This window comes from Narcine bancroftii, chromosome 10 (genome assembly GCF_036971445.1).
Source record: "Narcine bancroftii isolate sNarBan1 chromosome 10, sNarBan1.hap1, whole genome shotgun sequence".
Classification (NCBI taxonomy): Eukaryota; Metazoa; Chordata; class Chondrichthyes; order Torpediniformes; family Narcinidae; genus Narcine; species Narcine bancroftii.
In genome coordinates, this window is record NC_091478.1 from 66,776,256 (window position 1) to 66,798,694 (window position 22,439).

Sequence of the window (22,439 nt, forward strand, 5' to 3'; positions counted from 1 at the left end):
TGGTGTACATGAAATGTAGAAAGTTGGTGACAACACCGGGGAGCCTGGAAGCTCTCAGCAGATTGAGTAGCATCAGTGAGTCCAGAAACTGTGAACCCTACATCAGAGCTGAAAAAGAGCAGCATGTTTGAAGTTGCAGAAAGAGAGAGGGTGGAGAGAATGTCCACTGTAGGATGCAGGCCAAAATTTTCAGGGTAGTTATTCTTTGGAAAAATACTGGCAGCTGTAAGAGAAAAATAAAAGAAGTTGAAATCGAAAGGGGTTACCTGAAATCATTAAATTCAACAATAAGGCGTAGAACTTACAATATTACTCTGAGAGAAGATGTATGCTAGTGCAGGGTCTCAACCCAAAATGCTGACCATCCCCTTTTTAAAATTTAAAACATGCACCACGGTAACAGGCCCTTCCAGCCTACGAGCCCATTCTGCCCAATTAACTGGCATCCCTCATGCATCTTGAAAGGTGGGAGGAAAGTGGAACGTCCACACAGACACGGAGAATGTACAAACTCCTTACAGACCGTGCCCAGTTCAAACCCGGGTCGCTGGCACTGTAATAGCGATGCCTGACCCACTGAGTTCTTCAACAGTTTGGTTTTTGCTCTAGATTTCAACATCTGCAGTCTCACCGTGAATGTAGATGGGCGGCAGGAGAATTTTGCAGGAGGGTGTAGGTTGGGGGTGGATTGAAGGAAATCCTAGAGGGGAAAAAGGATGGGATTAGCATAAATGGAAACAGGCCCTTCAGCCCATGAAGTATGTGCTGATCACAAAGCACCCATTTACACCAATCCCATTTTCTCTCCTCGATTCCATCTTATTCTGTGGACATCTTATTCTACACCTCACCTATGGAAGTGTCCAATTAACCGACCAATCCACATATCTGAGATGTGAAAGGAAACCAGAGCACCCAGAGAGAGTGCAAACTCAATAGTCCAGGGGTGGCCAACCTTTCCATTTTTAAAATTTAGACATGCAGCATGGCCCACGAGCACGTACCGGTGTGGGGGTGGTAGGTTAATCCGGCGGCATGAAATGGCCTGTTACTGTGCTATATGCCTAAATTTTAAAAATGTAAAGGTTGGCCAACCCTGGCAGAGAGCGCTGGAAGTCTGGATTGAACCTGAGTCTCTGGGCCAAGAGCCTGGATGCAAGTAGTGAGCCAAAGGGCCAGTCACACAGAAGTGGTAAACCGCCCTCCCCCTCCCCCACCACGTGTTGCCTTCCCCACCAAACTGTTGCAATCTGCTGTGCTGACTTTGGGTTTTGGGGCTTTGGACATACAATGGAGCCTCCATACATTGGTCCCTTCGTCTTTCGTTTGTAAATTGAATAGTTTAAATGGCAAAGCTAATTAGTCACATGTAAATAAAAATCTGAAGCGCTATTCCGTGCAGCCAGAGTAGTCTGTGGTTTCAACAGGGCGTTGTGCCCATTTAGCAGAGATACGGTAGCCGCCAGCCACTGCCTCTCTGCTCGCTGCCAATTGTTGAGATCCCAGAGTTGGCTGGGCGAAGCTAAAAAGCTACATTTGCATGTAATCCTTTGTCGGGCTGTCCTTCTGTGAACCCTTTGCAGTGTTGGAGCTTGTTTGTTTGTTTGGTTGGTGGGTGGGTGGGGGGGGGGGTTATTGTTCGGGTGCTGGAGGTGGGTGGGGGGGGTGGGGTGCGGGCAGTGGGTCAGCGGCAGGTGCATTGTGTTTATTATACTGGAGGTCGGGGTCAGATGATGTCCTGTTGCCGCTCCGGCCAGTGTCAGATGCTAATGCGCTGCATGAGCGTTTGGAGCCAGCGCTTCGCAAACGTGACGAGCCCAGCCTGCTTGGCGGAACATGGACGGATACAGCAGCACTGTGCCCGCCTTCCTCACCAAGCTGTGGACATTGGTGGAAGACCCTGAGAGCAACGATCTGATTTGCTGGAGTGCGGTGAGTCTCTGGCTCCGGGGGACGGGACTTGCGGAGAGGGGAAGAGGGTCCGGAGATGCAGGCAAGAGCCCAACCAACGATGATGGTTCCCTTCCCATCAGCGCTGCCCACCCCCGATCACTGAAGAAACAAGTTTCAACTGGGCTTAAAAGTTCCAAACTTTTTTTTATTGTTGGAGCAAGACAAAAAAAAGTCGATTTCTCCAGCGCCAGTTTAATATGGGAGAAATGAGAAATCCCCGTTGTCGGGTCCCTTGAAGGGGGGTGGGGGAGAGAGAAAGGGGTTTTATCCCGAAGGTCAGTGAGGCAGCTCAGCGTGGGATGAATGGTTGGAGTGAGCGCCTTTCAGCAGTTCTGGGCTGTACCCTTTCCAAAAGGCAGACAACGAATTCCTTGCAACCTGTCTCTTTCCAGTGGTTCACAGCCTTCCCCTCCACTCACCTACCACAGTAAGTCATGCCTTACTAGTCACCCTACAGCACAGTGGTCAGTGAGGGGTTACCACTGCTTGGGTCCAAGAATAAGGAAGGAGCCAATAGATTTGCCCTATTGTACCACTTGGGGGTCAACCAGATGATGTCATGCGTGAAGAACATTATTCATATTACCATAGTGTAGGGATATCTGGTTAATTTGGCCACAAAGCTGACCATTTACCCCCTTGTTAGGTCGCACTCAGAAAATCTCCTGTCATTTGTTCCTATGACATTGTGTCACTGATTACATAATTAAAAGAGAAAAATCTAGAAATGCCAAACCTGTGGACAAACAATTTATAATTGATCTAAATTTTGCTCATCTTGCAAGATTGTCCCTGGGTGGAGTCCTCGTGCCCGGCGTATTCAAGATCCCCAAACCCCTCACTGACATTGTACATACACCAAAGATTGCAGGTGGTTTCTCATTAACCACAGTCTTCCTATGACAGTCAGTTCACTCATCTGACTGCGGAGTGCTCCGTGTTATCCTGAGGTGTGAAAGTGTATAAAGACAGTCTTTGTAGAGTGAAGTTCCTTGTTCTATCACTTCCTCCTTTAGATTAGGCATGGCAAAGCACCTGATGTTTCCCATTCTTTCCAGCTTCTGGGTCTGGTTTCCAAAGCGTTGGCTTTGAGATTCAATGTTGTGTCCAACATCCTTGCTGCTTTCCCAGGTCAAGGTACCTGCTGTGTCACAAACAAATCCTGGCCTGGCTCCTTTCTCTTACTGACTGCAGCTTGACGAGTGTCAGAGTGATGCTTGGAGAAGCAGTGACAAATGAGGATCATTTGGGGTAAAACACAAAAGGCTGCAGGCACTGGGGATGAAATAAATATACAATGCTGGAGAAACTCAGCAGCTCAAACAATGCAAAGATAAAGATAAATGCTGTAATTGCTCGTGTAATTTTCAATTTTTTTGGACCATGTTTTCGTGCCAAAATTTGGGGAAGTCGACTTTTACATGGGTCAAACTTTTGACCTCGTGAAGTACCTGTGTCATTCAAGGCATCTGCACTCGGGGTGGGTGGGTGGGGGGGGGGGCATAGGTTCGGAAACTCGGATGGGCAGGCAGTCAGGGTGAGGTTCCACAATCGGGAGTTCAGATGGGCAGGGTCTGCTGTCGGGGCATCGGGAGCTAGGGTGGGCCAAAAATAGGGGTTTGACTTTTACACAGGTCAGACAAAAATACCCAATTTTTGGGCCTAGAAAAGGTGGTGTGGGGGGGGGGGGGGGGGGTTGACTATTACATGGTAATGACGATTACACAAATATACGGTTGTGAACATTTTGGGCGAGGCCTTTATCAAGGTATGAGGATCATTCTTTGACCTCAAGCAACAGCTTCAAGTTAGGGGAAAACAAAACCAACCAGTCACTGAAAAACTGGTTTAAAAAAAAGAGGAGGTTGAAACCAATCCAAAACTATAGCAGTAAGCTCAGTTTCATTCTTTCTCTAACAACTTTGGGCGTTGAGTTTTCTTTCTGAATTACTTGGTGGATTGTGGACATCATTGTCAGTTATTGACCTGGATATGCTCAATAAGGTGGTAATTAGCCACCAAATTATCTTTATGGAGAAGGTACTGTAGCGACACATCAACCAAGTAGAGCGTGAGATTGAAGTGAAACTTTAATCAAACCTAACACAGCCTTGCCTCTAGCCGGGAAGGTCAGAAGTATTCAACAGGCGATTGTCTCACCTTAATATTGTGAGTGGCCACAGGTGACACCCTGTGGCGAAGTGATGAAATGGCAGGTATCCATATCATGACAGGTACATATGAAGTGATGCTGTTGCAATTCTATTTGTTATATCCATCAGCACTCGAAAACCCATTTAATAGATATCCACATTGTGTTGATTGGAGAGAGCGAGGTGTAAACAAAGAGGGATCAAATATTTTCAGTGTGTTCTTTAGTTGGAACACACCTAGCACTGTGCATTGCTGATAGAGGGGCTCTATGTTTAGCCACAAGACAGGCTGTTAGTTCCTGTTGTGGTTGGTGGCCAGCTTCTTGTGTGTTGTTTCAGCTGGGACTGAAATTCCCAACTCGTAGATGATGGAGTTGGGAAGAGCACCACTCAACTGCAAAAAAAAATGTAATCCAGCCTGCAATATATCTGTTAATTTTCATGTTGCAGAAATGTTTTGATGTAAATAATGACAAAAGGAGCCGGTTCTTAGCTTGGAGACAAAATGTGATGAGCTATATTTTGTTTTGGTAGCATTAGTGTAGCTCTATAATGATTCACTCCACCACTGCCTGGAATGTTAAAAGGCATAGAGCCCCTCCTGCTGCACTAATTCCTTCAAGGTGCATATGTGTACTCTCCTGTTTAAATAGTTAAATTGGGAATCTTGCACGTGCCCTTAACTCTCAGAATAATCCATTGAAATGGTTTGAGTGATTGGGTGTAAATATAGTTTCACTAATATTACAATGTAAGCTGTGGGATTGGGGTGAATGTAGGTGTAAACAGAACCAAGAGTTGGACAATTGACTTTAAAACTTACTCCTATATGGTGTTGACCATTGACAATAATAATAAAAATTGCTTTTATTGCCTCTCTTTCATTCTTTCTGCATTCCTCTGGTACTCTCTCCCTCTGGCTGTTGACAATGGGGCTTTTCTACCACACGTATTTTTGACAAGTGCAAGCTTATTTTACTATTTTCAGCTGCTTTAGTCTTTCCACTTTTTTTAACCTCAAGTCTTACTTTCAGCTTTATTCTTCCCTTTGTCAGGGACATTTTTTAAAACATACAGATTGTTCACATATGAAGTATATTTTAAAATGCTGGAAAATTGATTTGGAGCAAAATAAAACTTTGATCGGCCAGCAATCATGAAGAAGTCAGATTGTCAGAAGTGCCTTCTTCCAAAACCCGCATACAGAAGTGGCCACCTGCCTACTCAAATAGCTCCAGCTAACTATCTCTAAACCCAAAATTAGAAACAGAAATGGTTGAAACACTCCATATCAGGCAACATCTGTGGAGAGAGAAGCAGGGTTAACATTTTAGGTCAAAGACTCTTTGTTCTTTCCAGCATCTGCCATTTCGTTTTGATTCTCTCTAAACTCAACTCAGCTTAAAACAAAGTGTCAGCCAAACCAAGGGCATTGGTTGATGCCGAACTGCAATATATTACTCAAAGTGATGTGCGTTATGTGCAGTGCTTTGTAACAATTAAACCTGATAAAGGTAACTGAAAATACTGGTACTGACGGTCAGAAGGAGAAGAATGCAGAATTTATTTTTTCAAAGAACATATTGTCACAGATCTGTCATGTGCACATTTTTATACATGCTGTGTTCAGTTTTAGTTGACGTTAAAGTTCAGGACAGGATGTGCTGCATTCACATTTCCAAAGCAAAGAGTGACTTTCTTTACAAATCAAAGAATTACAGTAATCACAGAAATTCAATCTCGTGACGACCTTCAAGTTCAGTCTTACAGCAAGTTTTTTTTAGTATGCAGTTGAATGGGGGTGTAAAATTTATTGCTAGATATGACATCCTAGCATTCAAAGCGCACATTGTGATTTTTGTATTGCGCGCTTCCATGGATTTGATGAATGAAGCAGAGCATGTCTGACAAATGTCAACCTGCATGCTATGCCCATGAGGAACCCTTTCCACACCTCCCTGAAGTTCTGTCGCAGATATGTAATGAACACCCAGTCAGGTTTGCTAAGCAGGTCATAAACAGCAGAGGAAAAAGCCCTGCATTTGCCCTCCTTAATGGACTCGTCGATGGGGAATGTAGGGAGAAAAGAATATCGGGAAAATTAATGGGCAAATGAGACTGCATGGGTGGGATGGGTTGAAATGTCTTCAGGAAATATGGACATTATTTGCATTTGCACTGCTTTTATACCAACTTCCCTCAGTCCTGATGAAGAATTTTGGTTCAAAACCAAACATTTTTTCTCCCCTGGTTCTGCTTGGCCCACTAAGTTCTTCCAGCAGATTGTGTTTCGTCTGCTACTTTATTGTTAACCTCTACTGGTGTAAATTCCACTTCTTAAAAATAAAACACTCTTGCCCATTGCACAGCAGTGGGAGGAGGAGGAGCAGCAGCCCAGAAAGGAAGGGGGCAGATGCAGAGGTTCCCTATTGACGTGCTTGATACACTAGGATCCCACCCCAAGATCAGGGTATGAAGCAGCAGTCTGAGCCTGAGTGCAACTCAACGTTGCCATATTTGGGCTCTGAATGAGAAGTGGACAACTACGTTAAATTGTCCTTCTGCCTGGCAATGGCCACCCCATCAGTTCTTCTCGCTAGTCACTAGAATTACCTTGGGCTTTCTCCATAGGGGAATATCTCAAGCATTCCCATTAATCAGAAAATACCAGGACAAGGCACTCAACTACTGTGACTGCAAGATAATTCTGAAGGCTGCCTATTTTTGTCACATGAGTGTATTTTGGTGCCATGGGGTCATGGACCAGAAGGGCCTATCACTGGGCAGTGCAGGAATTTGAGTCCCATCATGTTGCTCTTCCACCATCTGCAAGGCTTGTCCTGGTACATGGATGTAGTAGTACTACATCCACTGCTACAGCCAGGTTCGACGATGGTTGCTCCCTTGGAATGAAGGACATGTCAGCTGGCAATGAAAAGTGACCGAGAACAGCCTTGGACATTAGGTGTCCAGGCGTCAGACTCTTATTTCTGAATGACTGGCACCAATCAGGCTAGCTGGCTAGTGGGCACTTGCAGGCATGCTGTTGGAGTGAGGGATAGAGAGGATAGCAGATTCACACTCCACAAACGCATTTTCCAAGTCCAACCAAACAGGTGTCCATGGCCCCAACATTGTCTGTCACTTGCAACGTTCCAGCAGCATCCAAGCCCTTGGAAACAATGAGATGCACGTGGGACTCCAGATGCTGAAATCTGGCACAACAAATAAGCTACTGGAAGAACACAGTAGGTCACACAACATCAGAAGTGATGCAGAGTATATAGATAGTCTTTGGGAGATAAATTGGGAAAGGTTTGTTAGTGTAGGTCACATACAAACACTTCAAAACAGATCTTTTATTTGAAATACTGGAGCTCTGCTACTGTTAGACATCGGCCCCACAGCTTTTGCAAGAGCTTTGGAGAGTGCCCAAGAGACTTCACTAATGGATTGTTGTTTACAAAAAAGCAACAGATGAAAGACTTGTTGGAGCTGATTTTGACAGATTGAGAGAATTGATATTAATTGAGGAAATTAAATGGTGTGTTCCAAATGAGATTAAATTATACCTGGATGAGAGAGATGTGGGGACGTGGCAGCAAACAGCTAGATTCCTCTTGGGTCCTCTGAGCTTGTAACAGTAGGAGGAAAAGAATCCAGTCTTTGACGATTCTGTTGCTCCACTTAAACTTGCTATCTTTCTCTTATTTCATTCAATCATCTTCCTAACACTACCCATATTTGAAATGGTGGGAAATATACTATGATCAGTCATTAGTAGTACACATTATTATTTACTAGCCTGAAGAATGTTGTTAAGACGTGTGAGAGAATATGCATAAAGTTAGATTTCTGCAAGCCCTATTGTTAACAGCAGGAGCCCAGTGTAATGCAGCAGAACTGGTGGAATATTTCTCCCTCCAGGTGCTGATGTCTGGCCCGACTGAGGCATCAGCACCTGATGATTACCAAGCGCACAGTCTGCCGCTAAACTACCCTTCAAACTAGATGAGGTGTAAAGATCTGGACTGAATTTTTTTCTCCTTTCACAAAAAGTGGCTTATTTCAGTGATTACAAGCGATCACATCAGTACAATATTACAGTACTTCAAATTACCCAATATTTACATGTTCAAATTATAACCTGTTGATCAGTCTCAAGTATGCACTTCAGCCCCTGGAGTGCCCACTAGTCGCAGAAATCCCCAAGGTCTGTGCTGATGGAGGCATGCAACGTATTATTATCTTCCTTCTCCTCTGCTTGCTATGGCTCTGCTGTTGGGGCTTGGCCGGTTACCATTTTTATAAGCAAGGAGTAAGGTTACCATCATGTCCCAGGGGACAGGGATGGGAGCATTGACTATCTGGATGCCATAAAGCAGAACACCTGGTGAAATGAGGAAAAGTGGGATGAGAGAACAAGGACACAGTCATCTTCATTGAGTTCCAATCCATCGCCTTGACATGGACAACCAAGCTCTTGATGGTCACCACACCTTCCTCCAAACATCTGTCCCCTTATCACTGTCAGCATCCCCAACATCTTCACCTCTTCGATTTGGTTGAGATACCTTGCACAAGAGAAAGACCAGCATGTTAGTGTGCATCTCTGTGCATATGAGTGAGAGACCGAGAGACTTGCCTTAGTTGAATAGCTGTATGTGTAAGGTGAGAGTGACAAATGTGACTGCTGCATTATAAATGTTGGCAGGAGGCGTGTGCTGTTAGAATGTTGTACTGACCCATATATTCCTTCCTATCCCATTACCCTCTATTTTCCTTCCATCCATGTGCCTGTCTATGAGCCTCTTAAATGCCCTCAATGTTTCAGTCTCCACCACCATCCATGGCAAGGCATTCCAGGCACCCACAACTCTGTCTGTCTGTCTGTCTTCTGTGTGTGTGTGTGTGTGTTTAAAAAAAAACTTAACTGTGATGTCTCCCCTAAATTTCTCTCCCTTAACTTTGTACATATGTCCTCTGGTGTTTGCTGATCTGTCCTGGGAAATAGTTGCTGGCTGTCCACCCTATCTATTGTCTCTCATGATCTTGTAGACCTCTATCAAGTCTCTGCTCATCTTTCCACACTCCAAAAGGAAAATTCTGCTAACCTTGCCTTATAATTCTTGTTTTTCAATCCAGGGAACATCCTGGTAAATCTCCTCTGCACCCTCTCCATAGCTTCCACATCCTTCCTATAATGAGGTGACCAGAACTGAACATAATACTCTAAGAGTAGTTTTAGCAGAGATTTGTGGAGTTGCAACATAACCTCTCTACTCCTGAACTCAATCCCTCTATTAACAAAGCCCAGACATTGGCCTTCTTAACTATCCTATCAACCTGTCGACAACCTTGAGGGATGTATGGATTTGAACCCCAAGGTCCCTCGGTTCATCCACACACTTGAGTAACCGACCACTAACCCTGTACTCAACCTTCTGGTTTGCCCTTTCAAAATCCATCATGTCACACTTACCCAAATTGAACTCCATCTGCCACTTTTCTGCCCAACTCTGCATCTTGTCTATATCCTTTTGTAACCTTCGATAATCTTCAGTTCCATCCACAACTCCTCCAACCTTCATGTCTTCTGCAAACTTACTGACCCATCTTTCCACCTCTTCATCCAGTTAATTTATAAAAATCACAAAGAGCAGGGGTCCTTGAACAGATCCTTGCGGCACTTCACTAGGCACTGATCTCTAGGCAGAATACTATCTGTCCATTTCTACTCTCTGCTTTCTTCCTCCAAGCCAATTTTTATCCACACAGCCACTGATCCCGTGTTTCAAACCTTTGCTCCCTGTGTTTGATCTGAAGCATGGTTCAAATCATGGTGAAATGTATTCATAACACAATTTATTTTCAAAGATGTATATTGAAAGATTTAATCTTGAGATTGTAATCAGATGAACATTCGGGGTCAGAAACAAAGAAGCAGTTTGGAGCGGAGTCCAAAATATTTAAAGTTAGTTTGCAACCTTGCCCATTGACTGTAACATTTGGGATCTCTGACAACTCCCTAAGTTCTCTGCAGAAAGAGGTAATAGCATTTCCATTCTGATTAGCCAAGCATCTAATCTTGTTACACTGCAAGTCTGATAGGGGTTCTTCTATTAAAGGTAAAAAAAAAATAAAGGTTCCATTGTCATTATGTAATACTAGATTTAGAATTTAATGTACATGAAATTCTTTAACTTTTGTGTACTGTAAGGAAGATAGAGAGTCACCATTTTGTCCAGTACCCCTCACAGAAATGAGACCCCAGCGAGGAACAAACTCACAACCCCTGGGTTTACAAGACCAGTGCTCTAACCACTGAGCTATGGAGCCTCAAACACATTATTACACAATGAATTAAAGACATCAGTTTTTTAAAATTAAACTAGAGAAAATCAAATGCACATTAAGAGGGTCCATTGAAATATTTTTACATATTTATGCATTTTTTTTCTCTGAATTATGAGTGCTTACGGAGTAAATGGCTAACTTGAGATGGTTGTAAGAGTACAATCGGTAATATTACTGAAGATACTGGCAACAAAGGTGCCAAGGTGATCAGGGAGTGGGGGGAGTCCAGGTGTGTATCTGAGTATGTATGTGTGTTGGTTTTTTGGTTTTTTTAAAAGAGGCACAATAAAATATGAATGAAGTTGCTTTTGATGCTCAATAAATATTTTTTTTTTTAAAGAAAAATGTAAAAGAAACCATGAACAGTTTAAAGGGAGCATTTTTTTTTTCTTGTGCAACCAGCATCAAAATAATTTTCTGTTGAAACAAGAAGGAGAAGCTTTAACTGTTCCAGAAACACTGTAAATATGTAATTATTTGACCAGTAAGTCTTCTTCAATCTGTTAATCTTTGTAATGGTTCATAATATAGGGACAAATACACTGTAACGCTGGCAAGAATTCCAGTGATCCACTCCAAAAACAAGCTTGTTGCTCTGCAGAATCTGCTTTAGTTTCCGGTTTAAGAGAAGAGTATTGTGTAATTAGACTCAAATCTATTGGATAAGTAGAGACCAGGCCCAAAGGATGATTTAAAATGGGAAACAAAACTGGCAAAAATCTCAGGTGCTTGTGGTGAATATTGTTGTGTTGTCTTGGTGATATTTGATGTTAGTACTTTAAAGCAGGAAAGGGCTTTGGCAAATACTAGAGTGCATCGGATGCCCCCCAAAGTTCCTCAACATGGTTATCCAACTGCACGAAAACCAACAAGGTCGGGTCAGATACAGCAATGAGCTCTCTGAACCCTTCTCCATTAACAATGGCGTGAAGCAAGGCTGTGTTCTCGCACCAACCCTCTTTTCAATCTTCTTCAGCATGATGCTGAACCAAGCCATGAAAGACCCCAACAATGAAGACGCTGTTTACATCCGGTACCGCACGGATGGCAGTCTCTTCAATCTGAGGCGCCTGCAAGCTCACACCAAGACACAAGAGAAACTTGTCCGTGAACTACTCTTTGCAGATGATGCCGCTTTAGTTGCCCATTCAGAGCCAGCTCTTCAGCGCTTGACGTCCTGCTTTGCGGAAACTGCCAAAATGTTTGGCCTGGAAGTCAGCCTGAGAAAACTGAGGTCCTCCATCAGCCAGCTCCCCACCATGACTACCAGCCCCCCCACATCTCCATCGGGCACACAAAACTCAAAACGGTCAACCAGTTTACCTATCTCGGCTGCACCATTCCATCGGATGCAAGGATCGACAACGAGATAGACAACAGACTCGCCAAGGCAAATAGCGCCTTTGGAAGACTACACAAAAGAGTCTGGAAAAACAACCAACTGAAAAACCTCACAAAGATAAGCGTATACAGAGCCGTTGTCATATCCACACTCCTGTTCGGCTCCGAATCATGGGTCCTCTACCGGCATCACCTACAGCTCCTAGAACACTTCCACCAGCGTTGTCTCCACTCCATCCTCAACATTCATTGGAGCACTTTCATCCCTAACGTCGAAGTACTCGAGATGGCAGAGGTCGACAGCATCGAGTCCACGCTGCTGAAGATCCAGCTGTGCTGGATGGGTCACGTCTCCAGAATGGAGGACCATTGCCTTCCCAAGATCGTGTTATATGGCGAGCTCTCCACTGGCCACCGTGACAGAGGTGCACCAAAGGAAAGGTACAAGGACTGCCTAAAGAAATCTCTTGGTGCCTGCCACATTGACCACCGCCAGTGGGCTGATATCGCCTCAAACCGTGCATCTTGGCGCCTCACAGTTCGACGGGCAGCAACCTCCTTTGAAGAAGACCGCAGAGCCCACCTCACTGACAAAAGGCAAAGGAGGAAAAACCCAACACCCAACCCCAACCAACCAATTTTCCCCTGCAACCGCTGCAACCGTGTCTGCCTGTCCCGCATCGGACTTGTCAGCCACAAACGAGCCTGCAGTTGACGTGGACATTTACCCCCTCCATAAATCTTCGTCTGCGAAGCCAAGCCAAAGAGAGAGAGAAGAGAGACTTTCCACCCATCTCTCCACCCATCGGAAAATGTCGGAATTTTCCAACAAGCTAATAACACAATTGCCAAGTAATCCGTGCACTGTTACTATCCAAAGTAAAGAGTTTGAACGTTGGGCAGAGAGCAGCCTTTCACCATGTTGAACTACAGTTTTGGACAACACTGCTCTCAGGTTGTTCACTTCCTCCTCGTGGCTGGTGAGCCAAGTATTGGTTGTTGAAAACTGTGTTGAAGTGGTCTGAGGTAGGACAACAGCAAACAATACAGCGTGGTGGAGCAGACGGAAAGATTCCCTTAATTCAGAGTGAGACAATTTTGGGCATTTTTTTGGCTGTCGTAATGATAATGAATTTATTGTCATATGCTTGCTGCAGCTTCTTGCTAACATTGCCATTCCAACCGTGGTGTGATTTTCCTTTACATTGGTTTGATAACTGGCAAATGCTCCTCTCTCAGGGAAGAGCCAGCTTTGACTCTCAGGAACAAAGTGGCTTAAAGGGTTGGTCCCCATCAATCTGCAGGCATCCCCAGGTACCACATTCTGCAAGTTAACAGCTTCACTGTACTCTTCACATGTCCAGTCACCATTCAGTTGGAATACAAGGGTTCAGCACCCAACAATTATTCCCACACATTGCAGCATTCTGAATTACACCTTGCAATGTTTCTGCAGGCTTTTCCCCACAAGGCAGTCCCCATCAAGTCTCTGCTAAACAGCTCATGCACCTGGCTGGTCTGCTCTCATGGCCCCTCAAGGTCTCCCCGTCACTCAGAAACAGGCCCTTATGCCTATTAAGTCTGCCCTATCAACCACTCATATACACCAATCCTACATTAAACCCATTCTATCCTCCCACTCCCCTTCAGATCTTACCACTCAGATGCAGTTTATAGTGGCCAATTAACCTACCATATGTTTTTGGGATGAGGGTGGAGACTGGAGCACAGCAAGGAAACCCAAGCAGACACAAGGAGAACATGTAAATGCCACATAGACATAGCCGGAGGCCAGGATTAAACCCAAATCTCTGGTGCTGGATGCCACAATTTTCCCCTCACTGTCCCTTCAGAGTGGTCATGGATCCTCTTTGCTGCATGGGATCTTGACTTTATCTCCTTCAACCCAAAGCAGCACTTCCTGTGGACCATTCCTCCCACTGCAAAGGCAGAGTATGTAGCATCTGTAATGTTGGCTCTGAATTACTTTATGGAGAGCACCATGTGACTAATGACTTTACGCTGCACCAATGTTCCCTGCAGAAGCATTCAGAGGTCTTTCTTCTTTTGTTGAGTAAGTGCATGGCATAAATGCTGTATTGCCTGAGTCCCTTTTTTAAACAAGGCATTTTGTTAATTATTAGGCTATTCTTTGGTTTCTCAAAGTGGTTGAAAATCATATTGGAGGCGTTGGTGATCAGAAGTCAGAAGCCAAGTCTACACTGAATATTAAACTCCAGGTGTGAAACTTTCCAAGGTATGTGGCAAAACAGTGCAATTCAGTTGAGGAAGAGCAGGATCGACAAACTCAGACAGCTGCCCAATGGATATCCAGGCACGCAACATATCTGAAGAATGGACCATGGAGGAAATGGGCCGGCAGTGGCACATAAACCAGAGCAAGCCACATTGTATTCCATTGGTCAAAAGGGGAAGGAAATTGTTCTGCACTGTAAGGTCCTCAAATGAGGCCCTGGAGAATCGAATTACATTGCAACCTCCCCAGGGTTAAACAGTTGACCATTACACAACATGGAGCAGGGGGAACACTTTGCTACTTCCTGATACCACTAGTTAATCAGGGCTGAATAGGTTACTTGTGAAATCTCGAGGTCCATCCTGAGGGAACCACCTCCACTAGAAAAGTACTCCCCGACGTGTGCAGATATAGAGCTGTCCAAAGCCCGGTCAGATGCCCCACGGAAGGAAATGTGTGCAGTGAAGAAGGAGTCAGAATGGAGAATAGGGAAGGTGCAGCCATCACTTTTCAGCTGGTGTGGAAGGCAACATGAACGCCTGAGGAAAAAAAAGCTGTTGTGCTTGTGAACAAGAGTGTGATTGATACAACTTGGAAGAGTCCACAATGAAGAGAAAGCCTTGTGAAGCAGAGCAGGTAAGGGCTGGTGAGACGGAGATGGAATCCTATTCAGAGCACCCCTGAAACCAGTGCCAAACAGGGTCAGTCATGTGAAAGGAACATTAACTTTAAGTACCTACTCCACAATGCTTGGGCAAAGGCAGCCAGTACCATTGAGACCAGTTGTTAAGGTGAATCTTCAAGTTAGGCTGGAGAAACTGACTGAGGTAGGGATAATAGCCTCCGACACCTGGGTGTACAGTTCGATGCATGTCAAGAAGTGCATGTCGAGAACTCAATCAGGGACTCATTTAAGGACTTTCTTTTGCACTTTATTGATTTCTTTTTAATTCTCTCTTTTGCAGTTTGTTTTGTTATCTGTTTACATGTGTAGATTGTGCAGTTCTTTTCTTGCACTACCAATTAGTAGTAATTCAGCCTTGCCTGCAGGAAAAAGAGGCTCAGGGTTGTCTAAATTTAATTTGTTTTAGACACACAGCACGGAAACTGGCCCTTTTGGCCCACAAGACCGTGCCGCCAATTATATCCAATCGACCTACAAACCCCCCAGTACATTTTGAAGGATGGGAGGAAACTGGAGCCCCCGAGGAAAACTTACAAACTCCTTATAGACAGCGCGGGATTTGAACCCCGGTCCCGATCACTGGCGCTGTAACAGCGATGCTAGCCGTGCCGCATTATTGTATTTTGACCTTTATTGTACTCGACAATAAATCTGAAGAAGTGGAAGGCATTGCAGAGTTTGTTGAATGAACAAGCTCCTGTCCAGTGCAAGTGAGCTGTGTGAGTCATTAAAACAAGTTAACCACAATGGCATTGGTTGCCCTCCCAGACAAGCCAATCACTTCGGGGGGCGGGGGGGGGGGTGTCATATCTTCGTGGAGGGTTTCCAGTTGGAACAATACAAAGTACCTATGAGCTCTGGGGACACTATTAATCTCTCAGTTCATTTGTGACACTTAGCAGCCACAAATGGTCACACTTCACTTGATCACGGCATACTCTCGGGTGCCTAATGGTCTCATTTGAAATTGGAGCCAAATCTCAAAAGGTGCTGCCCATTTTGGTGAATAATTTCTGTTGCATATCTCCCTTCACAGTTTGAGAGTCACATTCAGACCCTCCCCTATGAAACAAGCACACGTTGCAGCTCCGCCGTGAGGAGCTTCAAACAGATGCAACTGACTCTCCCCTTGGGTAATTCCACAAATTACTTGAATGATGACCTTTACTGAAATGAAAGGGAAAGATAAGTCCAATGCCCTCCCCATCCTTTCTTTATTGCACTGAGATACACTCACCTCTAGTGTTTAAAAAGTTGAAGCTCAGTGCAGTAACTCCAGCACTACTGACTCAACAGTCCTCTAGTTATGTCATGATTATCCTGTTTCCTGTTGAGCAACCAACAACCTTTTAGTCTGTACAGTTTGCACCCACCCCCCCCCCCATGCTGCTGAACAAACAGACATTTACTATAGTCTCACTGAATAAACAGTAGGTCTTCTCATGCCCCAGACCTCTACCCTCTTCCACTTCTTCTCACTCCAACTCCACACTTACCATTCTTCCTAAGGCTGGCAGATTTTTAAAAATTGCTTTGGTTCTATTCTCTGAAACTTCCTGCTTGAACCTTTTCCGCTTTGAAAAACCTCAAAACCTATCTCCAACCATCTTCCACTCTGTTCCCTACTCTCTCGCTTCCTTGCTTTGCATCTGTTTCCTTTGGCCGACATCTTCAGATAATTCTCTTCACTTGAGTCATTGTTGAAAAATATTGTGTTCTTGAGATTTATGTGTTCCCTGTCTGTGGTTGTTCTGAAGGTATTCGTAGTCAACCATGTAATGGGAGTCTAGAGTCATACATAGGCCAGGGATGGAAGCTCTTGGCAAGTTTACTTCTTTGGTGGATATCAATAAATTTTTATTCATCATTTCAGTGCTTATTTCATGCCAGTGCATAAATCACCAGTTTTGTTGAATTAACAAAAGTGGAAAAATAACACTCAACAAAAATGACTTTATGGAAAGAACAGACTGTTCTGTTCACAGGCCAGTGAATGACCACTCAAATCTCTGCCTCAGACCACTGGTTGACCACTCAAAACCCCCCACCTCAGGCCAGTGAATGACCATTCAAACCTCTGCCTCAGACCACTGGTTGACCACTCAAACCCCTACCTCAAGCTGGTGAATGACCACAAACCTCTGCCTCAGGCCAGTGGAGCATTAAAATGTGCCTGTAATTTAATTGGACGCTTATCACTTATTGTGCCTCATTCAGGAGGGAGACAGTAATCATTTGGATTTGTTTCAGTTGATGCTGCAATTTAGATGTTCAATGAAATGACGTGCTTTCCCTTTTTACATTTTATTTCTAGAATGGGACGAGTTTCCACGTCTTTGATCAGGGAAGATTTGCGAAGGAAGTGCTGCCGAAATACTTCAAACACAACAACATGGCCAGCTTCGTGAGGCAGCTAAACATGTGTAAGTGATGCTAATGTTGATGGGGATTGGTGTCCTGGACAGGCTGGGGTAAATACATAACACTAGATACTGCGTAAATAAGTAATATTATAGACATCTTGGGCTTTTTGTCTTTTAGCTCTCTTGAGGTAAGGACTAACATTCAGTTCAACTTTTTAAATTAATGATCTTTTAAATTAATTGGCCTTTTCATTTGTTTTTAAACTGTCTGCTCCAGAATCACTCTGATTTCACACAGTTTGGCATTTGATAATAATACGTGTAATACCTGGGTGCAAAGTGGGTGATTTTCCCACATTCACCTCCATCTACCAGTGTTTCCCACTTATTTAATCTATCATTATTCTTTTGCAATCTCAACTTAATGTACCTTGTAAGTTAATAATCGGACAGTTGCACATCAGAGGAGTATCTAATAACGTGCAACATTGACTTTTTACTCTGCTGTAATACACTGTGTATTACTCTTATGCAATACACAGTGGGGTGGTTATGTTACTAGACTGGCAACCAGGATTCTAGACCATTGATCTTGAGACCCGAGTTCAAATCTCAGCTTGACAGGAGAGAAATTTAAACTAATCAAATTAGGTGAATCTGGAATTGATTTTAAAAAAAATGTATTGAAACAATTGATCTCGTTCATTGATGTCTTCAGTGAAGGAAATCTGCTGTCCTCACCCACCATTGTGGCTCTTGGCTGCCTTCTCAGTTTGGGGCTGAACAGTAGATGCTGGAATTGACAGGGATGTCCACAGCCAGTGAATGAATGAACAAAAACAAATGCTGTGAGCAGCTTCATTAGAGTCGAAGAACAAGGAAGCAGGCCCTTTGTCCCATCGTGTCCATGCCAGGATCTCTATAAACAGCACATCCTCCAGATGTTTGCTAATATTGTGAGATTTGTGTTTGTAAATGTTTAACCAAGAACAATGAAGATTAAATTTGAAAATGGTGACTTCCGGCTGGCTACTGTGTGGAATAGCAGCAGTAGTTAGTTGTTCCTGTTCTTTTTCCATTCATGTACCTTTAACGTTTCAACCAAAGTGATTTATATTTTGCCCCTTTATTAATCAATATTGCTAATCATTTTGAAATGGTAGCAAGGAGTGCTAGAGCTACAAAAAGCGGAAAAAATAGTAAAAAGGAGGAAGAGACAGCCATTCCATCTGCAACCTTCATTTCTGACCTTCTGAAAAAGCACACGTGGGAAATAACCAAAATGGTAAAAGAGAATCAATGGGAAATTAAATCTGCACTCAAAAAAGGTTTCACAGTCGATATCAGCCATTGATGAGCGCCTGGGATCTGTAAAGGAAGATTTGATTGTGTCGACAAATTTGAGGCTCTTTGTTCTGAACTGTCTGCCAATAATTTCAAATTTAACTTTTAAAGAGGTTGATTTGGAGAGCTGGGCTTAAAAGAAGATAAGGAAACTGGTCACCTGACTGACTCCTTTACTTGGAAGTGTTTGGAAAGGAGTTTTTCTTTACTAATCCTGAGCTTGACCAAACACGTCATTCCTTGACTCCTTAGCCAGCTTCGGAATGCTGCCTGCGTTCAGTTTCATCAATATCAAGTAAAAGATCATGTAATTTGTGAGGTTCGTCAGAGGAGAAATCTTTATTACCAGGGACAAAAAAATTAGACTCGTGGAAGACTTTTGCCCTGAGGTTATGAGTATGCACAGAGAATAAAAAGATGTCATGCCTGAGCGATGTAAGAAAGGATTCAAACCTGCTTTATTATATCCAGCTCACCTTCGGATTACTTTCGATGATGTTCGGTGGAAGAGGTAAGTGGAGTCTTGAATGAGTCTCCTTCAACCAAATGGTTGGTGTCTGAAGTTTTTTTATTGCTGAAGTTTTTTCGTTTTCCTCTGATTGGGTAAAGTTGTATTCTTCTTCCTTGTTAATGGATGGGGTAATGTTCTTGTTTGGTATATGGTTTAATAAGTTTTTTTAATTTTAGTTTAATTGTTTTTTTCTGTTTGGTATGAAAGATCTAAATGGAATATATTAATTTTACCTTATTAATGTTGATTTTAATTTACGACATATGCTACTCATTTATCAATTGCGCAAGTAATGTGTTGTGCTTAGTTCGTTATATGACCGTGGGAAAATAATGTACATGTGCATAGTCCGTTTTATGTGTGGAAAAAATTAAACTAACCATGTATAGGTTTTGGATACTTGCTTTACCGAGCCTGCAAAGTTCTGTTGGTCTCTGTTTTTTTGCTATTGCTGACTTGATATTATTTTGAATGCTTGTTGTCTACAAGTGTTTGTGAATTTAACATGCTAGCATATATTTTTCTCCTTTTATTGCTGTCCGTGGGAAAGGGAGACGTGAATTTAACACGCATGCATTGTGTATCTTTATTGCAAACTTTTTTTCACTTTGGTTGTATACATTTGTACAGTTTTTTCATTGTCTGGAATAATTATTCTTTTAAGATAAGCAGAAATATTTAGAATCTTCAGCAGAAGCTTAAAGGTTTTAAATTCTTATTTGGCATCTTTTGGAGTTGGGGTTTTTGGGAGGGCAGATAGTTATTTGAGTTTAAAGAACTGGGCTTACAAGGTTGTTATGGCTTCAAGTTTTGTGTAATCCGTGTTATCGCACAAATTCATGGTGGCCGCTTGGAGGTTGGTGATGGACTATGTCTGATTTTTGTTCATTAATTAAAAGTTATGATTAATCTTATCAGAGTTAGCTCTTGGAACGTTAAAGGTTTGAGGAACCCTATTAAAAACATGAGAGTGTTTGTGCATGTCAAACATATAAAAGCGGATATTGTCTTTTTACAAGCAACTCCTATCTGAAGCCATGATAACTCCCGACTTACGTCAAAGTGGAAAGGGCAATATTTTCATTCTTCTTCTAATACTAAAGTTAAGGGAGTCTCTATTTTAATCAATCAGAACATTTCTTTTGTAAATCATAATATTATATCAGATAAATATGGTCGATACATTATTGTTACAGGTGAACTACATAATAAAAATGTTAGTTTTTGCTAATTTATACACCCCTATAATTAATGATGTAGGATTTTTGTGAAAGTTTTTTCTCAGAACCACCAGATTTAAGATTTCATTGACCAAATCATGTGAATATCAGGGTATAGTATTTTCCTGATTTTCCTTCTATAAAGAGGCACAGACATTTTAATTCTACTGGATGATTTTTTTTTAAAGTTTATGGAGGAATAAATTAATTTCTTCTTTAATACAAATTCTTCTTCAACAATTTCTATCTTGTCTGTTTGGGACACTATGAAAACATAACTTAGAGGGCAAATAATTTCTTGTGTAGCTAGTATAAAGAAAAAGACTAATAAAGAAAGATTAAATTTAATCAATTAAATTTAACAAATTGATTTACAATATGCACAAGTTTAAAAACCCTGAATTATATAAAGAGAGAGTTGAATGTAAGACTAAATTTGATCTTATTTCTACTTAACCCATTGAACTACAGTTTTGAGGAGTAAAAGTCAATTTTACATTCACAGTGAAAAATCTGGTCAGCTTTTGACCAATAAATTGAAAGAAATTGCTAAGAGACAAATAACTGAAATTCCAATGGATGACAGTACTGTTACCACAGATCATTCTAAAATAAATAATAATTTAAAGAATTTTATTGGAGATTGTACACTTCTGAATCTAATAATGATAATAGCCTAATGATGGATTTTTTGGACTGCTTAAGTATTCCCATGCTCTCTCATAATAATCATATTAGTCTGGAGGAGCCTGGTTCCCAAGAGCAAATACTTTTTGTGATTTCAACATTATAGTCAGGTAAATCTCCAGGACCTGATGGGTACCCTATGGAATTTTTAAAATCTTTTTTGTAAATTGCTTGTGCCACAATTAAGTTCTGTGCTTAATGATTCATTTAAATAGGGCAATCTTCCATCATCTTTTAATGAAGCTTGCATTTCTTTTATTGTGGGAAAAGGGGAAAGATCTACTCATGTTCTTCTTACAGCCCAATTTCTCCACTGAATGTTGATATGAGGATCTTGGCCAAAGTGCTGGCCCACAGACTGGAGAATATATTACCGTTAATTATTTCTCAAGATCAAACTGGCTTCATTAAAAATCATTATTCTTATTTTAATATATGTCATTTATTGAACATTTCATATTTACCAACCACTCCCATCCCTGAATGTGTTCTTTCGTTAGATGCAGACCATGTAGAGTAGGGTTATTTATTTGCGATCCTGGAAAAATTTCATTTTGGATTATGTTTTATTAAATGGATTACATTATTATATTTATGTCCTACTGCTTCAATTCTTACTAATCTACAACAGTCAAAACATTTTAATCTCCAACTGGGTACTTGTCAGGCTGTCCTTTAAGTCCATAACTATTTGATTTGGTTTTAAAACCATTAATAATTGCCTTTAGTGAGTCCAGAGATTTTTCAGGGATTTACAGGAAGGGTTTTGAACATAAAGTTTCCCTATATGCAGATGATACTTTGCTCTTTATATCTAATCCAGATACTTCTTTACCATTCATACTCTCTTTGCTATCTCAATTTAGTCATTTTTCTTCTTTGCCCGTCTCTGCCCTCAATGACTGGCACAGATTGGGTATTAAATGTTTTATTTGCAACAATTTTGGATATTTTGAAGAAATGGATGTAAAATTTAACTTGTCAAAAGCTCATTATTTTTAAAGATATTTACAAATTAGACATTTTGTTTAATCTCAGATAGACGATTTTCCTGGGACTCCCGAGGCGAATATTCTTGATACATTTTTTTGAACTACAACCTCCCTATAAAGGCTTAATATCTCTTATTTATGATAAATTGGATTATTTAAGACAAGCCCCGTTAATTAAAATCAAGAACGCTGGGAGCAGGATTTGAACCTTTCATTATCCAGTGAGGTTTGGAATTCTATTTTTAAACTGGCATTGACTGCTGAAACTTAAAGAGATTCAGAGCACATATGTCTTAACTAAAATTGTCTCATTTTTATTTGGACATGAATCCCCGATGTGATAAAAGTAAAAACTGCCTGATGCTTCCTTAATTCATATGTTTTGGACCTGCCCTCGCTTAGAAAAAATTTGGAAGGAAGTTTTTCAAACATTATCAGCAATTTTAAATTTAAAATTGGAACCTAACCCTTTAATTGGTTTTTTTGCAACATTCTAAGAAGATGATGTGTTAGTAACTTCAATTCAATGCCACATTTTATCTTTCACTTTATTGATGGCCAGACGTGCAATTTTGA

The 22,439-nt window shown here is 41.9% G+C and overlaps 1 protein-coding gene and 1 non-coding gene across 2 annotated transcripts in view; one reads left to right on the top strand and one right to left on the bottom strand.

The window, feature by feature from the left end:
* Positions 1–1,680: 1,680 nt before the first annotated feature.
* Positions 1,681–22,439, top strand: part of hsf4 (heat shock transcription factor 4) — an 86,673-nt gene continuing 65,914 nt past the window's right edge. The window contains exons 1-2 of the mRNA XM_069901208.1: positions 1,681–1,932; positions 17,061–17,169. Of these exons, the coding sequence (XP_069757309.1) occupies positions 1,837–1,932; positions 17,061–17,169 (205 nt within the window). The 5' untranslated portion in view covers positions 1,681–1,836. The remainder of the gene's footprint in view (positions 1,933–17,060; positions 17,170–22,439) is intronic.
* On the bottom strand, positions 10,372–10,445 carry trnat-ugu (transfer RNA threonine (anticodon UGU)). The gene has a single exon. It is a non-coding gene; the product is annotated as a tRNA-Thr (tRNA).